Here is a 25180-nt window from a genome sequence, read left to right as displayed (position 1 = left end):
AATTGCAAGCGTTAAATGTACCAGTTTTTGAGAGTAAATGTCCTATACAGTGCTACAATAGTGCTTTTATACAGTAAGTATTTACCAAGGAGGCAAATTTTATGTGTAAATTGCAAGATGTGAAAATATCAGGGTTTTGTTCATAAACACCAGTAAGTCATCAGAGAGCCTCGCTGAAAAAAGGACAGCACAACTGACTGGCAGACTGTCATTCGTACATCACCTAAAGCCAAGATTAGTTTACAGACTGTACATTTTGGTGGCAGGCCTCCTGTCTATCACATCTTACATGAAATTATGACATTTTGACTCAAAGTGCCAGCACACATGGAGCACAACTCATTTTGCACAAGCACTTCACCCCGTAAACAGAGTAAAAGCCAGATTGACTACCCAGCGGCTGTTTCCTAATTCCTAAATAAAAAATCTATTTGCATAATTTATACAGCTCTAAACATAGTTCCAGGCAGAGCTTCAGAGGCTAATAACAGCTGTACCCATTAAAGTATCAAATAATCCCAGCATTAGCAGAAGACTTTATTTTTTCCTTCGTTTATTCGTTATTAATATGATTCCCCAAGGACCTGTTAACGATTTGGATTTTGCTGTCAGCTTGGGATGTTTGATATTCCAAGGGAAACTAAGGAAGATTTAACATTGCTCAAATTGAATTTATCACTGTTCTTCTTAGGAATAGGTATTTCTGTTGAGTTCAGGTGAATTTGCACCATGTTGATAAGCGGGTTTAAATACTACTGCTGATGCACTGATTCCTTACTTTGTTTTGGTTGTAGAAAAGCTCTGTCTGAGGTAACAGCCTGTCTGCGGGAGCGTCTCCACCGATGGCAGCAGATTGAGAAGCTCTGCGGCTTTCCGGTGGTGCACAATTCAGGGCTGCCCAACCTGACAGCTACCCTCTACTCCGATCACAGCTGGGTGGTCATGCCCAGGGTCTCGGTGCCTCCCTACCCCATTGCTGGTGGAGTGGATGACCTAGACGAAGACACCCCTCCAATCATTCCACAGTTTCCCAGTACGTTTTCTTCAAAGGGGCCATTTCTCCCACAATGTTTGTTTTTCTGCTTTTCAGACCTTCTCTCATCTGTCGAACGGCCAACTTCCAAAGGTTTTTTGGTCACCTAGAAATAAATTATGAAGACAATAGGAGAGGTTAGGGTTTTTTAACAGAAATATAGTTTGTGAGTCAGAACTAGAGACCCATATCTCTGTTGTCAGCAGATTAGTAATACAGTGCATCATTTTAGTATAGTGTTGTGTTCCAGAGGTAATTTTGTTTAATTGAAAAGGGACATTCAAATTAACATGGAACCTGATGTATATGTATTTGTGATTATTATGTTCCTAAATGGCCAAAAGATCTTTCGAGGCTTTGAGCAATGTTAATCAGACTTTTTGTGTGTATGAAGTAGTGTAAGAAGTCTGATGGCCCAGGAAACTTAAAATCCCCTTGAAGATAGTACTCAATTATATGATAGAATCCATCCATATTTAAAATAAAGGTGCTCAGCTCTTTCCACTGTAGTTCTAAATAAAACCCCATCAGTGAACTGGAGTCCTTTGGTCTTTCGCTGTATCCCATGTGTCATTTCTTGGAACCGCCACTCTGGAAATCCATACACAGAGCCACCTCTTAGTAGGCTACTTGACAGTCTTCAGTACTAATTGGCATGTTCAGGCACAAGAATCATCCTGCAGAGTCCTGGTAGTATGGAGTCCTTACCCCGCCGCAAGAGTTGTCAGGTTTCATTAATTAAAAGTTCTTCATTTTTTTGAGTTTCAATTTGATCTTTCCTTGCTGTTTATCTGATATACCTTCATGACACATAATATTGTTTGATTTATTTATTCAGTTGTTTGTGATCATGCTTTATACATTCCATAAGAAAATGTCAGAGGATTTTCTGAACATTGATTTTTATTTGTTTTAATTGCTGCTGGATAATATATCGCCTGCATCTGCTTTTCCTACATTGTGCCAAACTTTGGCATGCTTATTCAGTATATTTCAAAGTAAAGGAGTTTGAAGAGTTATTAAAAACTTTGAGCACCCCATTATGGCTCTAGTGGTTTTGAACTGTCAGTTAAAGCGGTCAGGAGTGACATTATTAGCTCAGCAGCGGTTCTTAAATAATGTTAATGTCAGTGCTAGAAGACAGCACATTGTGAGAGCAGCATTGTGTGAGTCCTGTGTGAGAAGAGTGTGTGTGTACTCAACAGTTAATGTGTTTTTCTTGTTGGGTTTTCAGCGCCACTAATGAAGGCTGGTTCTTTAGCCAGAAGCAGTAGCCTGTGTCGCTCTCGGCGTAGCATGATGAGCTCAGCTCCCCAGCCCATAATGCTCTCCCCAGACCCAGACCTGCTGTCGATGGCCAGCAGTCCTCTCACGTATCACGCTGAAGAGGAGGAGGACCCCATCTACTTCAGCACAGAAAGAAAACTGTAAGTTGTTTATTGGATTTGGTCAAATTGAGAGAGGCTCAGTTCATTTCAAATAAAATCTTACGTTAAAATGTAAAAGGTAAAGTTTAGTGTAGTTCTAACAGTAGTATGTATTTTTAATGCAGCACTATTTTCTTTATGGATTACAGTTAACAGTATATTTTGTTCTATCTGAAAGTCCTCCACATCATCCAGATCAATCTCTAAGGCCAACAAGATTGATTCTAGGTCGCTTTCAGAACTAATCTCGGTTACGTCCTCTGCCAGGGAAAGTTTCCATTTGGGATGCCACCATGTTTGGTAGATCCTTTGACCGACAGCTTGAAAAGTTCAAATATAAACCTACATCATTTTCACTTCCAGGTCAAAAGAATCTCTCCATTGTATGGAGAAGTGTCATTGGACTATACCAATGCAATGTTGATTGGTTGTGCCTACAGTCATACACGGGCCCTCTAGGATTTAGAGGGTTAAACATCACAACTCAGTGTCGAAATGGAATTAAAATATTCTCATGCTGGAAATGTTGAAGTATTTATATGTCACTTATGTTAAGTTTTTCTGAATGCTTTAATTTTCTTAGTATGTTTTCATCTTCTGCTAAAGTAAATTTCTCACTATATTTTGTATTTAACAGTCAATCCATTTTTTTGTTTGTTTTTTGTTTACTTTCCAGGGAATCTCAGGACACATGCTCTGACTGCGATTCTTTAAATTCCTCCATGGGAAGAAAGCAGTTTGGCAGCACGGAAGTTCAGGAAACTCCCTCTAGGAAAATCTCCAGGGACGAGTTATTCGATAAGGAACTGTGTGCAGCAGATTCACCAACCTCCTTTGATCAGCACAAAGGTTCTCCTGACTCGATGGGTGTTACAGAATCCCAAAGCATGGTCTTTAACCCTGTCAGCAAGATGGTTTACAATGGCATCTTAGAGAAGTCTTACAGTATGGGCCAGCTGCCCAGCCAGCTGCCTGTCTCAGAAAACCGTTATCCTTCTCTTACTTCATTAGATATTGAGGGCAGAGTGGCAAAGGAACAGAAGATGCACAGCATGGCCCAAGACTCCTGTGAGAACGGTGACAAGGTGAAGAAGTCATCCAAGTTAAAAAGTTTATTTAAGAAGAAAAAGTAAAGAAGCCTTAAAGAGGACCGTCAACCAAGCCAAAACATGCGATTTTCCTTTTTTTCCCCATTTCTTTTTTTCTTTTTTAAGGCGAATGTTGCTCTTTCTGGAATCGTCAGGATGGAAGCCTCTTGGAATGCCTCTAAATTCACTCATAGCCTCGTAGTTAACTCAAAGGTCAAAGGCCATGCCAGCCATCACCTAGACAACAATCAAGAGTGTGGACTGTTTACTGTCATTTTTGCTTATTTATTGTTTTGGTCTTTTTTTATTTTTATTTTTTAGTTAGAAATAAAAGCCACTTTTTTGGAATTCTGGTCTTTAAGCTTTAACAGAGTTCTTGTTTACCGAAGCTACAAAGCTTATGTACTGGACTAATGTACCTGCAAGAAATACCCTGCTAAAGTTTGTTGCACTACCACTTTCCAGTCGAGGGAGGTGCCGCTGCTTGCGGGATTATCAATAACATTTCTAGAAATATGGAGAAAATGATACTATGTTTTTACATATAATGTTCTAATAGAGGTTTTTAAATAGAAATAGGATTTCTATTGGTTGGGTTTCATGAAGAGAGACTGTTTTTTTTATTAAAATAGAATATACAGTTTTTCCCTTTCATGTGCTTTAGACAATAAAAGCTCTGGATTGAAATAACCTATTTTTTTTCCAGGGCTGGGCTCTCACTGTGATTTAACTTCTTTTACAATTGTCCCATCCCAAGTGAATAGCTGACAAAAGGCTACAGTTTCCCTGTTTTGCTTCTATAAGTGGTGAAATACAGCCTGGCAAGTTTTTATTTTATTTTTGTTTTTATTTTTATTTTTTTTATTTTTTAACTCATCACTGACTTGCTAAGCAAAATAAGAAGAAAAACTGTTTACGAAGTTTAAGGTTTTTCAAATATTTGGTGTGTGAATCTTTGTACTGTAGAATAAATTAATAAAATGGAGGCATTATGCTTTCTGTGGTGTTTATTTTCCATTTCATCAAACATGTCTTAATGAGGGTAGGACAATAATTGAACAATAAAATCAACACTTCTAATAAGGAGAAAAGTTATTTTTATTTATTTTTATGCTACGCTGTCATTGATTTGTAAAATACTGTGTTCTTCTAGTAGGATTGTTGTATGTGGAGGATTTTACCAAACTCTCATGACTTTATTCTGGCATATATCTGTATGCTTTTGGTAACCTGTTGTGGTTGAATACTTTGACAATACAATTTGTAAAATAAACTTTCACAGAAATGCTGAGAGGTTTTCAGTTTTATCAAATGCTGTTATTATAACTGTAGACGTGTGTGTACACATTCATTTTAAACAGTGTGATTCACTAATTCATTTAGATGAATGCATTCATATTGAATATCTATGCGGTTGCTGTATTAATATTGGCTCCCTATCTTATTTCAAATACGTTAGCTGGATTCTTGTCTAGTTCTGCCTATGATTAATCAGTGTTCAGTAAACCTCAGAAAGACACATTTGATAAGTATAATTTAATAAGAAATGGTTATCAAACTAAATTAAATGGTTTGGCTAATATGATTTATTAATATGAAAAATATAGTCTTGAACTCCATCTGTATGCACACACACAGTATATATAAACACCTCTACCCCGATATAACACGATCCGATATAACGCAGTAAAGCAAAAATGTTTTTTAAAGTGAAAAACAGCATTTTAAAACTTTCACTCCTACTATCTTCATTGCATAAAAAAATACTTGTCTGCAAGTCTTAGTTATAATTTTTAGTTTCAAGTTGTTGATTACCTTTTTCAGTTTCATTTGAACCTTCTCTATAAGTAAATACTCCCAACTCCAAAATGTTTTCAAAATCCTTTTTTTTTTTTTTTTATACAAGAATGTGTAATTAAAAGCATTATCTGATGTTTTATGTGAATTTCACCTTTAAAGTGGTCATGTTATGGCTCCCAAGGACTGTGTTAATTTGGGGGTAGAGGTGTATATACACACACTCACTGTATATACACACTGTAAATGTCCCAAACCACATTCTGTATTATTTACAGAAATGTGAAAGCAAATCATTGCATTTTTCTGATTGTTGTTGACATTCAAGTCTATTTTGAGAATTTACATATGAATAGTTTGTGTGAACAAAAATATTAACTTAATTCCTGAACTCTGAGAGTTACACATTCAATTAAAGTGAATTGAAGAGCATCACCTATATGTATAAGTCAATGAAACCCTTTATACTGGGCTGGATATTTGATCTAGGAACTCTATTCTAGAGAACTACACTAAATCTTGTAGTTAAAAGAAAACTATTGCATAAGGTTCCTTTGTTTTGTTTTTGAATTACTGACATTTTTATATTGGTATTTCTTCTTTTTAATTCCCTAAAATTGTGATATTTGAGGCACTGTATGTCTATTAGATGTCTTTAATGCCCTGCTGAGTGATTTTATTTTCAAATTTGGGATGATCATGTCATCAAGATTTTGCATGTGCAAACAAGAACATAACCTTCCTTCTGGAAACATTAATCAATGAAATAACAGAGAAAAAGCTATACATTTTGACATGCTTGGAAGAGATCTATTTATTCATAAAATCCATAAAAATCTTTATGCCCATGACGGCATGTATTTTATTTATCCTAGTTATCACAAGGAGCCAAAAGTCTTTCATGCATTAAAACGTTATTTTTTCTAAATTATGGGTGATCTGAAGTTAGAGGGGGAAAAAAGTACAAATAAAAAAAACGGTTCCCTGAAGCACAATTCTCTCATTTACATCCTGTTTAAATAGAAGCACCTGCAGAAGCATTGCCTCCCACAGAAACTATGCAGAGGTGTTAGCATATCTCTGCCAAAACAGGATATAATCCCCAAGCCTGCTGGCCTCGCTGCCAAAGCAGTGCCTGAAAAGTAAACAATCCAAGATATCAGTGGGCACAGAAGACAAACAATCGAAGCACTAAATAAACAGGGACAGTCACATGACCTGGTGTTCAATACCCTGGGCAAAGATCCTGCAGTATGTATCCAAGGATAAGCCAGGTTCGTGAAGTCAGTCACTCAGTCTTGCCATCAGACCCTTTCACAGATTAAATGAACTAATAATAAAATACCCCGGAATGGACTGGTTAAATCATTGTATTTTTCAAGCGGAATCTTTTTTTTGTTTGTTCTTTGGGGGGGTTAAATGTTTAAAGCCTTTGCAGGTTGATAGAGGAACTGTTAAAGCTCACATTTATAGAGGAAGCAAGAGCTTGTATCACTCTACGGACTGTAAAAGAGTAAGGTGCACCGCTGTCCTTACAGTACAATAAAGGTGCCCTGTTTGACTGATTTGTGTCCTGTTTCTTTTACCCGTTTCACTATGGAGCAATGGTATTTATGTATCTGTATTTATACCTACATTTTGACTGAATGAACTCAAAAAATAAATAGAAAATGTTCTTTGAAATCATGGCATTGTGTCTGGAGATAAACTAAATGAACTACATTTTGATAGAACAAAAAATATAGAAAAACTATAAATATTCTGCCTACTTGAGGAGGAAAAGTGAAAACGGATTAATATAGATTTATTTCCATGTCTCATTTACAGAGTATTGCCTGTTTTGTTTTTTGTAACATAATAACATAATAGTAAGTAAAAGATTAGTAGTTTGAGGTTTTTTTTGTTTTTTTTTTACCTATTGAACGTTTTAATTTACTGATCTAAAAATCAACAATGCATGAATATTTTGGATATGGATGAGTAAACAGGTTTAAAGTACATGTAATGGTTAATAACATCAAACATTTAGGGCAATCATCCTGTTATGAATCTCCTCCAACAATTGTGAATGATTAAAAAGGTCCCAGGCCTAATTCCCACACCATTTGTCGTTGCTTCAATATGCAGGAGGACTAGATTTCCTGGTTTTGCCACTAGAGGACAGTAACGGATAAATCAACAGAAAGTATATAAATGTATGCAGATATGCTGTTTCTGCAAAAGCACAGAGAGGTTTTTAGAGAGAACACTCTGACACTGCTTTTTTTAAGGTAGTGCTTCGATGCACCACAAAGAAACAAAGAAAAGAAAGCATGTAACAAGCACAACATTTTGCCTGTAATCTTTGCAGTCCAGTAATACAAGCCCTGTGAAATCAGCTTCTGAAAATGAAATGCACTTAACCCAGTGTGTACCTGGGAAGGGATTGGACTGGGGGAGAGGCACCTGGAAAGAATCACTATTTGTGACAAATAACTAAATGCAAATGAGAAGACTTATCTGTATCAAGACATTGCGTGAGAAAAATGGTGATTCACTAGGTGGCAAAGAACCCGGTGGATAATCAAAAGGAAGTTGGCAGATCAAGATAACTACAAGAATTTAGCAATGTAAGCCTGCTTGTGTATTCAATTCGCTGAAAAAGGCACCCATACTTTTTAGATCTGCTGCAGTGATACAGACTGTGGAAGATGAGGACCAAAAGCTGCTACGCTAAATATCTGTATATAATAGGTTTATTAGTGTGACTAATGCAGCGTGACCCCAGGCACAACACACCTTTTAATTCATAGCAGCATGTTTTCAGTCTGGATTTCATTAGAACCACTGAGCCTAATCCCCTGATGGACACAGGAAGAACATTGTGTAATGGCTGAAAGCTTTGTCACCATGGGTACCTCATTAGGAACCAGGGACAATAAGTAGCCTGGGGTCAAAGAGGCAAAGGCACCGAGAGGATGCTTATGGTTTAATCTGATGTCTGAGATATTATGCTTGGATTATTCATAGATAGGGGAGCAGAAGCGTTACTTGATTCAGGGCAATACAAAATAGAAATTCATGTTTGTCCATATAAATAAGATTTGGTGTGGAATGTGTTCATTTTTTTAAACAAGGGGGTCCCAAAAAACATGTTACCTGCTCAAGGGAGGGGCAGCCTGCATTATTCTCTATCAGATTGGCTTTTTTCCAAGCTGTGTAATCACTTTTCTAGATATAAACTCTTCACTTTTATTTTTTAGATTTATTTTGGGGGGGTACAACAGATTTGACTGCATTCTTTGGGCTTAAGGCAGAAATACAGACATCTCAACTACTGTGGAAAGAGCCATTGTTATACAGGAGGGTTAGTGTTTGAAAAGTAGACAGTATAAGACACCAAGGTGAAAGGATGAGTTGATGATCCAAGAAAACACACATTAAGCATAAATGTTTATGCTTCCTTTGATTACAACAGAAATCCTGCTTTGAAAGACAATTATACAAAGCAAGTTAACTAAAGATAACCAATATATTGACTTAATGACGTAAAGTCATGCTGCAGAATAAATTTAGGGCCAATCAGATGCCTCCCTGATGGTATTGCATGATGGATAAGTATCTGCCTGTATTGAGGAGACCATTAATTTTCCATTTGCAGAAATGCAGCCCCAAACGTGCAAGGAACCTCCACCATGCTTCACTGTTGTCTGCAGACACTCATTCGTGTACCGCTCTCCAGCCCTTCGGTGAACAAACTGCCTTCTGCTACAGCCAAATATTTCAAATTTTGACTCATCAGTCCAGAGCACCTGCTGCCATTTTTCTGCACCCCAGTTCCTGTGTTTTCATGCATAGTTGAGTCACTTGGCCTTGTTGCCACGTCAGAGGTATGGCTTTTTGGCCGCAAGTCTTCCATGAAGGCCACTTCTGACCAGACTTCTCCGGACAGTAGATGTGTGTAACAGGGTCCCACTGTTTTCTGCCAATTCTGAGCTGATGGCACTGCTGGACATCTTCTGATTGTGAAGGGAAGTAAGCATGATGTGTCTTTCATCTGCTGCATTAAGTTTCCTTGGCCAACCACGGTGTCTACGGTCCTCAACGTTGCCCGTTTCTTTGTGCTTCTTCAAAAGAGCTTGGACAGCACATCTGGAAACCCCTGTCTGCCTGAGAGAGACCTTGCTGATGCAGTATAACTACCTTGTGTCTTGTTGCTGTGCTCAGTCTTGCCATGGTGTCTGACTTTTGACAGTAAACTGTCTTCAGCAGCCTCACCTTGTTAGCTGGGTTTGGCTGTTCCTCACCCAGTTTTATTCCTCCTATACAGCTGTTTCTGTTTCAGTTAATGATTGTGTTTCAACCTACATATTGGATTGATGATCATTAGTACCTATTTGGTATAATTGTTTAATCATACACCTGACTATATGCCTACAAAATCCCTGACTGTGTGCAAGTTTACCTAGAAGAATTGATGCTGTTTTGAAGGCAAAGGGTGGTCACACCAAATATGGATTTGATGTAGATTTTTCTTCCATTCACTCACTTTGCATTTAGTTAATTGATAAATATAATCTATTAACATGTCTATTTTTGAAAGCATTCTTACTTTACAGCATTTTTTCACACCTGCCTAAAACTTTTGCACAGTACTGTATATATGGTTAAGGACTAAATTACTGTTTATTCCTATGCTTAATTCCCTACTTGTATCTCTGCTTCAATCCATTCCCTTCACTTCATATACCAGTACTTCTACTTAAAAGGACTAAATTTGAGTCTCTCTCCATTTATTGTTCTATTTATACTGGCTCCTGACTTAAACTTGGAATTAAATGTGTAGTCATTACTATGTTGTAATTGAACCTATACCAGTAGTTAATTTACTTAATTTGTATGTTGTAAAACATGGATAAATCCACAGCAGTGCTTATGTTAATATTTATCCCAAAGTACAGAAGAGAAAACAGTTTTACATTATGCAGCTGATGCCCTTCGTTTGAAAACAGTTTTCAGCAAAACCATTGATAAAGCTTAAAGACCTAAGGTATTATACAGATATAAAGTAATGTGCAACATTGTGTGCAGAGCAAAAGATAAGCAACAGATGAGGTTTATCAAATGATGTGGAATGAAGAAATTACTGAATTAATAATTTCACCGACTTTGTATCTAATTGTATCTAAATTAGGTGAAGACAATTAAGTTTCTGTGTGACTGATTAGCCATATTTAGAGCTAATATATCACAGCATAAAAACAAACTTTAGACCATATAATGGGAACTTACAGCGTGTTTAAACCATTATTTTCATTGTCTTCAAAACACAAAACAAGACATTCTACACCGTGTAATATGTTTGAAGTGACATCTAATTTATTATTTTTACAAACACAATTGAAAACAGTCTGAAGGTCAGCTTTTTCATTTTTGAAGGGATTCATCCAAGGCATGTTTATTCTGCCGTACACAGCTTCCGGGGTACCCTGTGTCCTGTGTAGAATAAAACATTACCTTAGTGTATTGACTGCTCACAGCATTTTGTCTGGGCTTGGCCATGTCTTAGTCATTCTGGATTGAGTGTCGGGCAGGAACATAAACATTAATGCAGTCTTTTATTTAAAAGCCAAGAAAAATAAAGGTACATTGCATTAATATTTCATGTTCGGCATTTTTGAGGCCTGCTTGCTCGCCCATCAACCTGTCAGTTTCTGGCATTGACCGCCTGGCTGGAAAACCATGGACAGGGAGGTCGTATTGCTGCCACTTTTCCGTCAGAAACATCCAAAAAGCAAGATGAATCGTATGACTGAGAAGGTGAGTTCAAAGGCATTTTTTGGAAATGCTAGACAGCCTTTTTTCCCCCTTGATGGACACTGGATATCCTCTTCCTGTTTGGTTAGCAGACCATGCCTGTTCAAGACCTATATTGCTCATTCTGATAGACAGAGTAGAGTGTTTGTGTTGCTTTTTGTCTTTAACATGGTAAGCTGGTCATAAATATTTAAAACTGATGTTCCTATCTGAACAAAGATGTTGCTTTATTTCATGATTGTGTGGACTAGTTTGGGCCCAACACAAGCATAGACATGAAAGAGGCCACACAGGAAAATGGGCCATATCATTTATGTAATTGTAACTGACTGGCAGGAAATGATAGGTTAAAATTATGGTCAGAATGAGTTCTACTGCAGACCAGAGAAATAATTGCATGTTCTGCAACCTGCTTTGTGTCAAATTCTCTGTTGAAACCGATGTGAGAATGATCCTTTTGTAATTTTCAGTCTCTGAATCCTTTCCCTTTAAAAATCTAACCTATTGTGTACAGAATAACTCGGTTTAGGAAATAAAAAATAAAATTAAAATTAAAATCTAAAAATTAGCTGGTGGACAAAGATGAGAATTGTCTACCAATGAAAATGTTCCATCAGATTTTGAGATTTTGAAAACAACATAAAACACCACACTTACAACCCATCCATCCTGTCTTATCCCATTTTAAATGACCATCATCAATACAGCAAACATTTTGATGTAGAAAAATTCTGTAATTCATATTGTTTCCGGTACTGAACGTAACATATTACCCTAAGCATGACTCTTGTATGATTCTGATGGATGATGTGTATTCAGAACTTGCAGGCTACATTTCTGAGCCAGAAACAGCAACGTCTGGATCCTGTACAGCTCATTGCCAACTTGTGTCGGGATGGTATGAAAACATGTTTTCAAGTGGAACACAAATGTAACAATGTTAATGCATATGATTTGCATATGATGTATATAGTTGGAAAGTTCATGTGTCCTATAATGCTTATAGGGATTATGGATGAATCATTTGTTTTCCTTAAGGGTAACTTGACTCATGAAATCGTACTTCTGCCATGCTTAGATTACCTTAGAGTGATTGCAGTATAATAGGATTGAAAATAACCTGTAATTCTTCTGCAGGCTCACTACCCATGCAGCTCATTTATGTGTCAGCCTGCATATTCTGTACGGCACAGATATAAAGCAAAGCATTATTTTCAGCATTATTGGGAATTATACTGTGAATAATGCTGAGTTACAATGTTTCAAAATGTAATGTGAGTAAATACATAAATAAGCCTGCTTCCAATGCAGATGACAGCTCTGCAGGTTGATCTTGCTACCGTGGATGTTAACACACTGTGAGGTCACCTTTATCAGACTTTCGAGGCATCAGAAGAAGAATACACTCCTACATGAAGATCCAAATGGAATTCAAATGGCGTGAGTGTTCTTTTTGTCGTTTGAAAACACAAGATCAAGGAATCTCAAAGGCAACTCTTTTAATCCATCTGTTTAAAAGAGTAATTAATGAAAACGGAAGGCAATCAGCATTCTTGAACAAAATCATCCCTTGTTATTCATCTATACAATATCATACAGCTCACCTGCATAACTACTCTTATTTCTGCACAATACAGCTCTTCCCTCACTTCAGTAGATGGCAGGCTTGCGCTGCAGACTTGAACAGGAAGCCCGGTGCTGCAGTGTGAGATATTACTGGGTTAGCTGCAGAATTTATAATTAATACTGCTGCTACTAAAGCATCTGGTACTTTACAGAATGCCTTTAATGGTGTTAGGTGACACCTTGACCTGGAATTATCCTAGAACAGGAGCAAAATTATAGCTAACTGATGTAGGCAAAAATATTATTCCATTAGTCTATGTGAAATCAGTATTACTCTTGAAAAAAAGAACATCAAATTGAATTTTCTGTGGCTTTGAATTGCAATACATTTGTTTTTTTAAGTTTTTTCATTTCAAGAGCCCTATTGAGTGTTCTGTTCATCTTCCAGTTTTCATCCCCACCTTCAAATACCTATGTGTTCCTGCATGACCGTGAGACCTCCTCTGTTCCAGTGCTCTTCCCAGCATGGATGCTGTTGTGTTACTGAACTTCAGAAGGCAAGGCAAACCTCAATGCCTTCTCTTGTGAGAGATAAGACAGGGTTCTCAGTCATTCACATCCAAGACATGGATTCTTCCAAGTTGCACGATACAAAAAAATAAAAAATAAAAAAATCCACCCACCATTTCTGCAAAGTGAACCTTTTAACGTCCTCATTGAGAACACATTCAGCTTGCAATGTCTATTACTGTCTGCTTCAAATCTATAGTAGTCTACCCCTGAGATTGAAACAAAGATCCTGGTGGTCTAACCCTTTAGATAACCTCTTAATCTGAAATCCACCAGGATATACTACTTCTCTGATCCCTGTATCTTATCACTCACATAAAGGAAACTGATCCTTCACAAAGCAGCATTTGCAAAAACATTATATACTAAAACATCTTATGCATTTAGAAAATATAGTATATCTATGAGATATAAATTACAGGAATATTGATTTTAATAATTAGGGCCTGTGTTATCCAGCGATCAAATCCATCCATAATCATTCAGATTTTCGATGCTACAGAATTGACACCATAGACAAAATCCTGGAATCACAGATTATTTAGTATCACACCCTTCTTCAATGCTTGTCTGTATTGGTTCAGAAAAATATTCCATGGGCAATAACATAAGACTCTATTTCTTGTATAAAATGGAAAACATTCCCACACAATAGAATTGAGTACGCTCACCCTTTTCCAACTACTGCAAACATGTCAATGTTTTCCTCTTTCAAAGTCAGTTTGTTGGGGGATGTGCTTTGCAGTTCAGTTAATTAAACAGTTTATGTGAATGTGGTCCGAAGTAACGAGCTTCTGCTGTAGACCAAAACCTTGCTTCATACTCAACAGTATAACTTAGCTTCAACCTGGAGCACATCTTTACTGCATTATTTCCCTTGATCTTCAGACTTCACCATTTTTTTTCCTGCCAAGGGACTTCATGGGAAGTGAAAGGCTCAAACAGACAAAGCACAAGGTGGAAATCTGAAATAATTGGATGTGTAAAGCAATTTCAGCAATGAAAGGTCATTTTGGGGAAAAAATACGGCAATTGTTGAAAAACACTGACCGGACTATTACTACTACTCTGAATAATTCTCAAATTTCAGGGAAAATACTGTCGCAAAATGTGTAAGAAAAGAAAACATAAACTTCTGTTTGTAAAATAATTGTATATCATTGGTTGAGGCTTACTTGGGAATTTCCATTCTCTCAAGGTTTCTTGCCACAAAAAGCTTGACTCTTCCTGACATATCAAGGTTTCTACGAGTGTTGTTTTCACAGAACTAACAAAGTAAATATACAGAAATGCAGGTAGGCAGCTAAAGAATAGGATGAGATCAGAAGTGGTATTATGTGAAATAAATAATTAAACAAATAAATACACTGACACAATTTGCATATTAAGTTTCCTATATTGCCTTTACATCAAAGTAGACTGCATCTAGTTACAGGGATGTATGTCTTAAACCTATATTATAGAGGATTATAATGATATATTTTTAGGTCAGGATGAATTTCATGTAAGTTACTTATCTTGACCCCAGCTAAATAGGAGGGCTATGCTTTATCTTGTCAGAGGTGCATTATGCAATTTGTTTGACACAGAAAAGATGAATCGTATGTTGAGAAGAATGTCATCCCCGCTGTGAAGCACAGAGGCGGATCTTTATTGTTTTGGGTCTGGTTTGCATCCTCTGGTCTTAGTGTCCTTGTTAGTATTACAGGATAGATGCAAAGTATGCAAAAATATTTTAGACCAAAAAACTAATGGCCCCTGTCAAGAAGCTCAATCTCAATTGGAAATGGACTTTCCAGCAGGATAACGATCCAAAGCAAACATCCAAGACTATGGCCAAATGGTTAACACAGCATAAAATCAATGTTCGTGATTGGCCAAACCAACCTCCAGCCCTCAATCCAATAATATGACTTGAAGAAAACAGTTAAGAAGTGCAAGCTTTGCAAACCCGAAGAAGCTGGAGAGATTGTGCATGGTGGCTGGGAGGAAGTTCCTGAAGCTGTTAAAAAGCTACAGGAAAACCATTTTTCTTAAAGCCAAAAGATTATACATAAAAAAGTGATTGCTGGAGTCTGAATAACATATTTACACATATATGTTAATATTATTTATCAAAATGCTACTGATGTGTACAATACTGATAACCATAAAGATTTTCAAATTTAAATGTAATTGATTGTTCACCTGCATTCCCTTTGCTTTTGATTTCAAGGTTATGAAGACATTTGGTGGCAAACATCACTGAATGCCTCTTTAATTTTTAAGCAGTAGAAACATACAAAAAACACAGCGATGTTCATTCACACTATAAGAGAAATCATTTGATAAATGGAGATTTTAGAATAAAGTGCTTACAAATTATACTTTAATTGTACTTGTCATTACAAACACTGATAGCAGCCAGAAAGAAATGTGCCTAACAATTCGTAAAAGCAAGGAAAGAAAAGGCTACAAATGAACTGATGTCCAGATGTTTACTAAGTTATCCCTGGGTGTTCAGCGAAAGACCATTTTGCTTTTAAATGATTTAGCCACTGTAACTGTCATATAATTAAAAATGAATACTCTGTCCCATGTTATCTTAGTTAAACTTAAACTGAAGAACCAGAAGTGATTGCAAAACGTTTTTGCTTAGAAAACATCCTTGTAGGCAGTGAAATTTTAAATCAGGTACAATTCATATCTTTGAGTTGTGAATTACTGAATTACTGCAGTACTTATCACTGCAGCTTGCTGTGTGGGAAGGAGCATTGTCTTCCAGCAAAGATGATAAGCTCAAATTATCAAGAGAGTAGAAGCCATTGTTTTAGGTATTGTTTGAACATGTCCCCATGTTTCATAATAAAAATCAAAAGATGTTTAAAAAAAAAAAAAAACTTCTGAAGTAGGGAGAAATTGAAGAAAATAAGATTCACACAAAACTAAAATGAATTAAAATTAATATCTCAGAAAGAATGAAAGATTGGCATTCAAACAGTGCCAATTTAATGCTTGTGTTTGAAAATTAAGATGATAGGAGGATGAAATTTGACAAATTACAATTATTTATCTATGATCAAAACTGAATTAACCACAAATAGAGCAGAATAACGGATTATACGTGATCAGACCGTCACTGTCATTTCAGGCATTGGTACAGAAGCTGGATTTGTGGTTTTCAACATAACAGGGTGGCATAAAAGGTAGAACAAAGGGGAAAACATCCATCACATCAATACAATCAAATGAAGCCAAAATATAGAAAACCACTGACACAGATACGCTCCCACATTAAGTTATGCAGGACTGTCATTCGAAGACTTCTGCTTTTACACAGCATTGCAGAGACAACAAAGCAAAAGCTGTTGTCTATCACCCACTAAGCTATATCTGCTTGTGTGACAACACTCATTTTTCTAGTACTGTCATGCTAAGTTTGAAGTTAGGTACATTAGAGTGACATTAGATAAAGCTCTTCTCTAGGCTACCTGCACAGTGCATGCCCTTGCAAGCCAACAATTCCTAGCTCTTCATGTACAGTCATTAGATGATTGAGCCTGCCGAGGCGAATCAAAATGACAGGCCCGGCATTCTCACTACCTACTGTGCATTTACACTTCTTTTGTGGTCACCTCGTTTTAATTCCCTTTCACTGTCAAGCTGAATAAGTGACTATGCCAAACAAGTGGGGACTGGAGAGATGTTGATTGTTATTTGCTACTACACACATTTTATGTTTCCTGGGAAGCATTTTATTCTTAGCTCTCAGGCACAGCCATAAAGCACCTTTAAAAGCACTAAAAAAATAGCATGTAATTTAGATAAGAACATAATTTAAGTGGTACATGTTGACCCGTTAACCTAACTATAGAAGACTGTGCTGCCGAGGTTTTCCTGCAAACAATCTGGACTTGTAATAAAAGATACCCTCTGGAATTTAATACAGATAATAAGTTATCACATCTGATCCTTAGCAATAACTTTATTTTAAGTGTCCTATCTTTAACAAAATACGTACAGTAGAATTGGTCAAATTTCACTGTTTCTGTTCATATTTTGTAAACAAGACAAGGTAATAAAAATAGTGGAATGCAATAATTGCTCAAAGACACATTTATGTGGAATGGAAAATGAGAAACGTGATTTTACTGTCAATAAAGCCGGTTGGGATATGATGGAGAGAATTTTTGCATTGTAACATAAAATAAAATTGGCAGAATTATTTCTCTGTTTGAAGTTAAAAGGTCGTACTGTGACAATCTGTGAAAATAGCTATGAGCTACTGGATTAACAAAAAAAATAATAAAATGAAAGTCATGTATTTATAATAAAGGATTCATGGCTCTAACCAAACTGTGAGTGTTAAATGAAATATTGCAACAGTAAAGAGTGCTCTAATATAAAACATTGGTATCTTTGAACTTTGAATAGTTTCATAAAATGACATCCATATTTATACACATCTGTAAATAAATACAGACAGAAATATTTAAATAACAGCCTCCTCAAAGTGCAAAATGGACTTAATATTCTCTAATCCCCCTGTGCTTTGGGAAAGTCTTGACATATCCCAAGATTCATGGATTTCAGGCCCTGATTTTCTTTTCGCTATAAATACTGCTTGATCATTTTCTGCTTGGATCTGAAAAAAATGATTTAGTTCAAGCTATTTGGAATCACTCCAAAACTGCTTTAATTAACTTTATGGTAATCCTAAATTACACTAGGTTTCACAAGAGATGAGTTTAGTTCAATGGGCTGTATAAATTGACTTGATGAAAACAAAACAAACCCTCGTTCATTTGCATCAACCTCTCTTATTTACACATGCATTCTTCAACACATTTAAGAAAACTAAAGACTGCTCTTATGTTATCACTTTGTTTATTGACAGATATTTGAGTTTTCACCTCTCTCTAATTTAAAGTAAAACACAACCGCAAAATACATTTAAAAAATGACGCGTCGTGTGCCATTTCCTGGGCCTCTGTTTGCTTTAGTACATTGTAATCAGTGATATATGGTTCGGGGAGTATTATGACCCAGGGGATTTTGTCACTCTGCATGCTAACTACTACTGCTGCAATAAAACCATTTATCATTATGTAAACCTCGAAGGTCTACAGTAGTGATTGTGCTATGCACCACTAAATATGACAAGGCTAGCATTTTTGCAGATTATTCACAGAATAGTATCAACAGAAAAGGTCATACAGGATTGGGTTCTATTTACCATAATCGTATTACTTTATATTTCATATTTTAACTGTGAGTGAAAAAAATATATATAATTCATCAATATAGATGAGCTTTGTATTACAGCTCACCCACAGTATTTTATTTACTGCAGAGAGATGCCAGTTTCAGAGCTACAGTGGCTATTACATACTCCCAATAGTGTTACACTACTTTTGTTCCACAAGTGATATTACCTGTGAATGTCAGTAACAATATAGTGAATGTTCACTCACCTTTTTAGTAAATGCCTGCCAGTACAACTACAGTACAAGCAATTAGCATTTAGATCTGGTATTTTACACACACAAACACACACACATATAAAGGGAGACAGAAAGAAAGACAAAAGGTAAGGAAACAAACCTTCTGCAAATAATGGATTGTACCACTGTAACATTTGTAAGTCGCCCTGGATAAGGACATCTGCTAAGAAATATAATAATAATACACACTCGCATACAGCAACAGTAGAAAATGTAAAGATTTACAATATAATACAATATGTGAGAGTAATAGAAGTACATACATCACTTTCTTTGACAACTTTTTCAACCTTACCATTTGTTCTTTTCCATAACAAGTCTCAAATAGGGCTGTAATGCACACATATCTTGCAGCATTTTATCTGGAAGATCTCTGATTATTACATGAAATAAATATTGAATTAATAAAGGCACAGCTGGTGGCCTAGACAAATGACAGCTTTGTCAAGCAGGATGGCTCTTCCAAGGATGCACATGAATACTTTTCCAATAACAGGACAACAACAACATCACAGGAAACAGGGCAGGTCAGTAAAGTAGGCACCTGCCAACTCTCTTCTCCTATTTATTTAACTGCTACATATGTTGTGCTGTTGTAGAACCTATATGTACCGTATCCATCATGCTTTCTTTTTTTTTTTTTACCAATTATCAAATTTAAAAACTAATTTTTTTGACATTCCTCCAGGTAACAGGCTTACACTTATTATCAGTGGGTGAAATCAGTGTTATTGGGAGAAAAAGTGCCAAATTAACAGACCTATACAGATTATAAAATCAGAAATATCACTTAATGATCACAACATTTGACATTATATTTGACACTGTATATGCATATATATATTGTTGTCAATGTTGTAAGTTTTAACAAGCAGATGGCCTCAGTCTCATCATATCAATTAATAATACCAAGCTTGGAAACTCATCCTAAGAGATTTTGTGTATTTTTTCTCCATCTCAATAAACTCAGTAATGTTCCATTGAGCATGTGTTTCCTTCACACATACTCTTATCTTTTTGTAACTATAAATTTAAACATCATCCATGTTTTATGAGGTGTGACAAATAATTCGATGTCACAATGAAGATGTCTTTTAAATATTCAGGATTTATTGTCTAGTTTAAAAAAATAAAATAAAATAACAAAGCGTATGAATCTGAAAAACCACAAGGATGTTCTAACATGCCTTGCAACAATGCCATTTGCAAAGAATGATCTTTTGTTCATCTTTAACATTAAACATCCTCAGCAGTGGAATTGCTTTCAATGGATTTTGAAAAGGTCCAGCTTGTCATAAGTTATCTGCTTGCTTCACCTCTGCCCCACACACTTTTTTGTAATGAATGCAATGTAAGTCTCAATGCATGGGAGAGATATATATGTTAATACTGGTTTGTAAGAAACCACAGACAAACATGTAGTCCATTTCTTTAGAACATTTAAATAGAATATGTTTTATATCACATCATGATGATGAAACACTAAACAACACATGCAGTATAAAGTTGGAGTTATTTTAAGATCTTATTTGAAACATTTAGCTTTTAAACCTAGTTTTAAAACTACCTAAAGTGACAGTACAGGTATACTGCTCAAATAAATGTGATGGTACTTGTCCCATAATGGGTCTTCTGGGACTTTATAAAATGAGTGTTTAAGAAATGTATTTTCTCTAAATCTCTAAGGGAAAAATAGTGTAATATCTGAATAAAATCTGCTTCTTGTTTTTATCTATTTAGTCTTTATTAATCAAATTGTAACAAATGCTCGATGCTATGTTAATGTTGCAAATTAACATTCATTTTCAGAGAATCAGTAAGGTCAGTCGAAATTAAGACAAAACAGATTTTATTGATCTCAATGGAGCTGTGACAACAGTGTTGGGACCCTCTTAATAATGGGCCCATGTGATGCAACTCTTAGCTCTACAATACATCACTATAATATGTATCTCCAGGGAAACTAACCTTTATTGATGCATTTAGAAAATCACACAGTAAAACTGAAGAAACAGAATATTCTTACAGGTCATTAAATACCACCTTGTCAGTAAAAGGCAATCTGTAGCCTGTAATCACGCAAATAGATATTACACAGAAAGACTTTTATATCAATAAATAATTTTTTAAATATGTATATTTTGTATTGTATTCTGTAAGGTCAAAATATCGGGCTGAAAATGAAAGCATCTACCATATGTGCTAAAATATATGACAGAAAATGTGAGTGATTTTAACAATGAATGTCTGCACTTAATTGCACAAAAGAAGAAGAGGTATATTTGTAGCTTTTAGCTGAAACTTTCAAGACATATAATTAAATGTAATGTATGCTTATTTTGCAGATTAAGACAGGGATTAAATAACATTAACCAACTAATAACAAAATACAAAACTGTACCTAGTTGCTGCTTCATTTTGAATAAGATGCTACTTTCTTCTAATCATAAATGCCACCGAGATGATATACAGATTTGTAGTTTGGTATTAGTAGGTGGGTCCATTTTTGATTTAAACCTGCACTAAATGTTATTTTGTGAAAATTATACTCCTGGTTGTACACTGTATGAATTGTCATGGAAAGTTAAAGTACTGAAGTGAGTATTCAAACAATAGACAAAATGGCAAATAATTTTCTCTCTTTCTCTCTCTCTCCTCCAGCAAGCATCCTCCCAATCATGTCATAGCCTGTCATTTTAAACTTGACTAATTAACAGATGTTATTAGACACAGGTGTGTCTCCCCAAGCGCTAAATTGTTCAAGACACCTTGTTAACTATTTTTTAAATACATTTTGTTTCAGTTACAATATTATACATTCATTCATATACATTCAAATCATAATTCTTTACAATTCATAACACATTTACAAATAATTATAATGACGTATGAGTGAAATGCATACTGCTATTTAGTAAATGAAACTATTACTGTATAATTAGAGAATTGTAATGGTATGAGCTTGGATGGCCATGTCTAATAAATATATAACTGTTGTGTATATTCACCATGCACAATACACACAATGAAAATAAATTATATTTTCTAATACACAAAGGTTGTCTAATACACCAAGATTGACAAAGGTATCTCAATATGAAATCAGAGAAAAAACAGTGTCTTGCAAGAAAGTGCTTGGACCACCAAAGTTCACACATTTATCTTCCAATTCCTTTGCTTTTAAATATAATTTCAGCAACTCAAACACTGCCAGAACAGAGAGAACTATATACCAGTTCAATTTATCCACATTATAAATAAAATGCTTTGATGCACCACTGTTTCACCAGAACATTCAATGGAGGAACTCTTCTTGGAAAAGCTCAGCATTCATCTGCAAGTACTGGTCACATCTCTGATTGAATGTCTCTAGTAGCCAAGAATGCAGATTCACAATGTCAGGCACTAGATCTGAAAATTGGGTCTGGAGTGAGACTAGAGAACTACACCTTCCTACATAAAATATTACCCTTTGTGTTGGTTTCAACTGAAACGGAAATACAACAAACAGTGAGCCTTGTGAATTATTAAAAGAGCAGAGTTCTGGTAAATTTAGTCATAGAAGCAACAGGGTTGATATCTCTCAAAGTCACGAAAACTTTGACTGGATGAACACAGTCAGAGGATATCTTAATTTAATAAGGCATAGGCATGGCTATGCAGCTTGGCATAAGGTCGCAGAATGACAGGAATCAGACAAGAAATGTCACATTAAAGGTTACAAAAATATCACAACAGTGGTTTAAGTATGTATAATCATAATATAGCGGGATGGACACCGTTTACTGGCTTTCTGTTGGACAGGAAATAGGAAAATCGCTGGCTGATCATCCCCGGTAATTGAGGCAAAATGAAATTGTCTTTATTTTGATATTTTCATTTAAGTGAATACAATTGTGCAAGTAGTTATCTTTCGAGTCATGGATACCACCCAAAGGAGGAGGGGCCTATGTCATTATCAGTTGCCTAAAGGCCATTGTACCCTGTCAATCAAGAAACCCTCCCCTGCTTACTATATACAGTGACAGTCTCTTTCTGCTGTTCCACTGCAGATCATCCTCTCCAGACTTGTGAGTCTTATTCTGTCTTAATATTATTATTTCAGTGTGAACTTTGTCGATTGGTAACAAACTAAGCCTGAAGCATATTATTACAGTAATATTATTATTTGGTCCTAAAAACTGAATGTGATGGGGCCAGCTTCCTTTATTGGGAATCCAGTCTTAGCTTCAGTCAAGCATCAGTTGCCTGCTGGCACTTTCTCCTGGCCCCTTTTCTTGTGGGTTCCCACTTTAGCTCCCACTTCAGCTCCCACCTTTCTTCTACCTCTCTGCCAGCCTCTGTCTGCGCATCCTGGTAGGCCTGCTCAGAAATGGCAGTGTAAACGCTCTGCAAACAGATCTGGATCAAATACATGGGTAGCATTTGATGCTGGCAGTGTAAACACTCGACCGGCTCAAGTTCCGGCATGCACTGCGGCGGCGTTTGTTTTAAAGGCAGGTGGCAGACAAATGAATGCGAATACCCCTGTGGCGGCTGAATATTTATCCTGATCAAATGGCAGTGTTGCTGTGACACCACTGATCCTCATGAAATGTACTGATGCATTTGATCCAGATCAGAAATGGCAGTGTAAAGCGCCTCTTGCCCCAACATTATTATGGGTGGTGTGCTGGTCCTTGTTGGTTCCTGCCCCCTTTTTTCTCATTATTTAAATTGTATTTTATTTTGAATACTATCCATTACAGAAGAACTTGGCTTTGGTGTTGTTGTGGGGTAAGGGGCAGTTCTCTGTGTTTCTCTGCATCTCCTAGTAGAGCATGCCTCCAGTCTGCTCCTGGTTTGAGTTGATGCCAGTAAGCGGATGCTGTTCCCGGGTCCTGGGGGTCTGATGGGTGGTGTGCAGGGGCTGTTTTTCTTTTCCAGCAGAGGTTGGTCTGTTGATCCCTGCTCCTGGTCTATTATGGTTAGTGTGTGGGTCCCTGTTGGTTCCCTGCATCCCATCTTCATTATTATCTTATCATTATTGGTTGAGTTTTTACTGTTAGCAGGCTATGTCCTCAGGGCAGGCTTTCTTATCAGTCGGCTCACAAAGGCTTGGGTAACCCCTCCACCTTTGGGTAATATCCTCGACTTGAAAGATAATAATGCGTTCTGATTGCAACCCTGGTTATCTGAGAAAGAGGATAATACAAAAAGGCAGGGAGGTAGCATGTGAGTCCTTTGGGTTCCAGCAAAAAAATGAATAAATCTGTATTAGTCACTGTATAAAGCAAGCAGTGGAGGGCTGCTTTGGAGTACGGTGGCCTATAGGCAGCTTTGTTGGACAACTTCTGTACACAGATCCCATGGTAATAGCATTAGACCCTCCCCCTTTGGGTAGTATCCTCCGTCTCGGATAACCTGGGCTGCATTCGCAATTTAACGTATTCTACACCAGTAGTGCCTTGTATTGTGAGTGATTACATGTAAACTCATCATGTTTAATAACTGAAAGATTTACTGCACATAACAGTTTAGTATGTATTCCCTTAAATAATGAATACAGGAAAAAAAAGTGTGCTTATTACAATGGACTTTTATGGCTTTAGGAATATCAGAATAGATCATATGATAATAAAAGGCAATATACTTTCTGACAACAGTGATATACACAAAAGTATAATTCTATTGAGGGATGCATGATATTTCACCATTGTTGGCATTTAAGATATCCAATTCAGTGTAAGACACTAAATAGTTGCAATAGTTCACAATAAGATGTATAATGAATTATGAGGAAAAGACAAAACATATAGGTATATAGCTAATTAAATTATCATTATCAATTCTACATTCTGGCTATATTCAGTTTAAATATACAAACAATAGTGTTTACTACACGGGGTTAAATCACAATTAAACTAAGTAAACAAGTAAACTAAAAATTGTGTATTTTAAATAAATACAATACTTATTTTTAATTCATTATATAACCATATATTTAGCATGATTGTGATTCCTTTATTTGTTTTTCAATCGTTTTTGGTAGAGCAGTCAAATTATGTCTAACATGAAGTAATTATATTGGAATTAGTACCATATTCTTTAACAATTAGATTACATTATTTAAATATCCTGTTGTTTCTTGAGCATGTTTTTGTTGGTATGACAGAGGCAGTGATGCTAAGTGCCCACTCTGTCTCTTTTATCCTTTGTTACCTTGAAGTGTAGCTGTTGAGACAGATGCATTTGCACATTTATAAATCATTCAAAACAATGCTTCTGATAAAAAGTATAAAAGCACTGGGCTCTATTAACAGGTTAACGGCTGTTGATAGGTGAATACACAATCAGATTTTGGTCGTAGCTGCTTATTTAACAGCAATTGCTATTCATGAAGGAATTGTCTTTTACCCCCTAAAATGTGTTAATGAAGGA

The 25180-nt window shown here is 36.2% G+C and overlaps 1 protein-coding gene across 1 annotated transcript in view; it reads left to right on the top strand.

The window, feature by feature from the left end:
* Nucleotides 1–4547, top strand: part of stim2b (stromal interaction molecule 2b) — a 51763-nt gene extending 47216 nt beyond the window's left edge. Inside the window, exons 10-12 of the mRNA XM_066719985.1 lie at nt 795–1033; nt 2268–2460; nt 3137–4547. Coding sequence (XP_066576082.1) covers nt 795–1033; nt 2268–2460; nt 3137–3593 — 889 coding nt within the window. The 3' untranslated portion in view covers nt 3594–4547. The remainder of the gene's footprint in view (nt 1–794; nt 1034–2267; nt 2461–3136) is intronic.
* The last annotated feature ends 20633 nt before the right edge of the window (nt 4548–25180 follow it).

Source organism: Amia ocellicauda, chromosome 13 (genome assembly GCF_036373705.1).
Source record: "Amia ocellicauda isolate fAmiCal2 chromosome 13, fAmiCal2.hap1, whole genome shotgun sequence".
NCBI classification, from domain to species: domain Eukaryota; kingdom Metazoa; phylum Chordata; class Actinopteri; order Amiiformes; family Amiidae; genus Amia; species Amia ocellicauda.
Note: the sequence above shows the minus strand (reverse complement) of the source record. Positions and strands in the feature narration are given on the sequence as shown.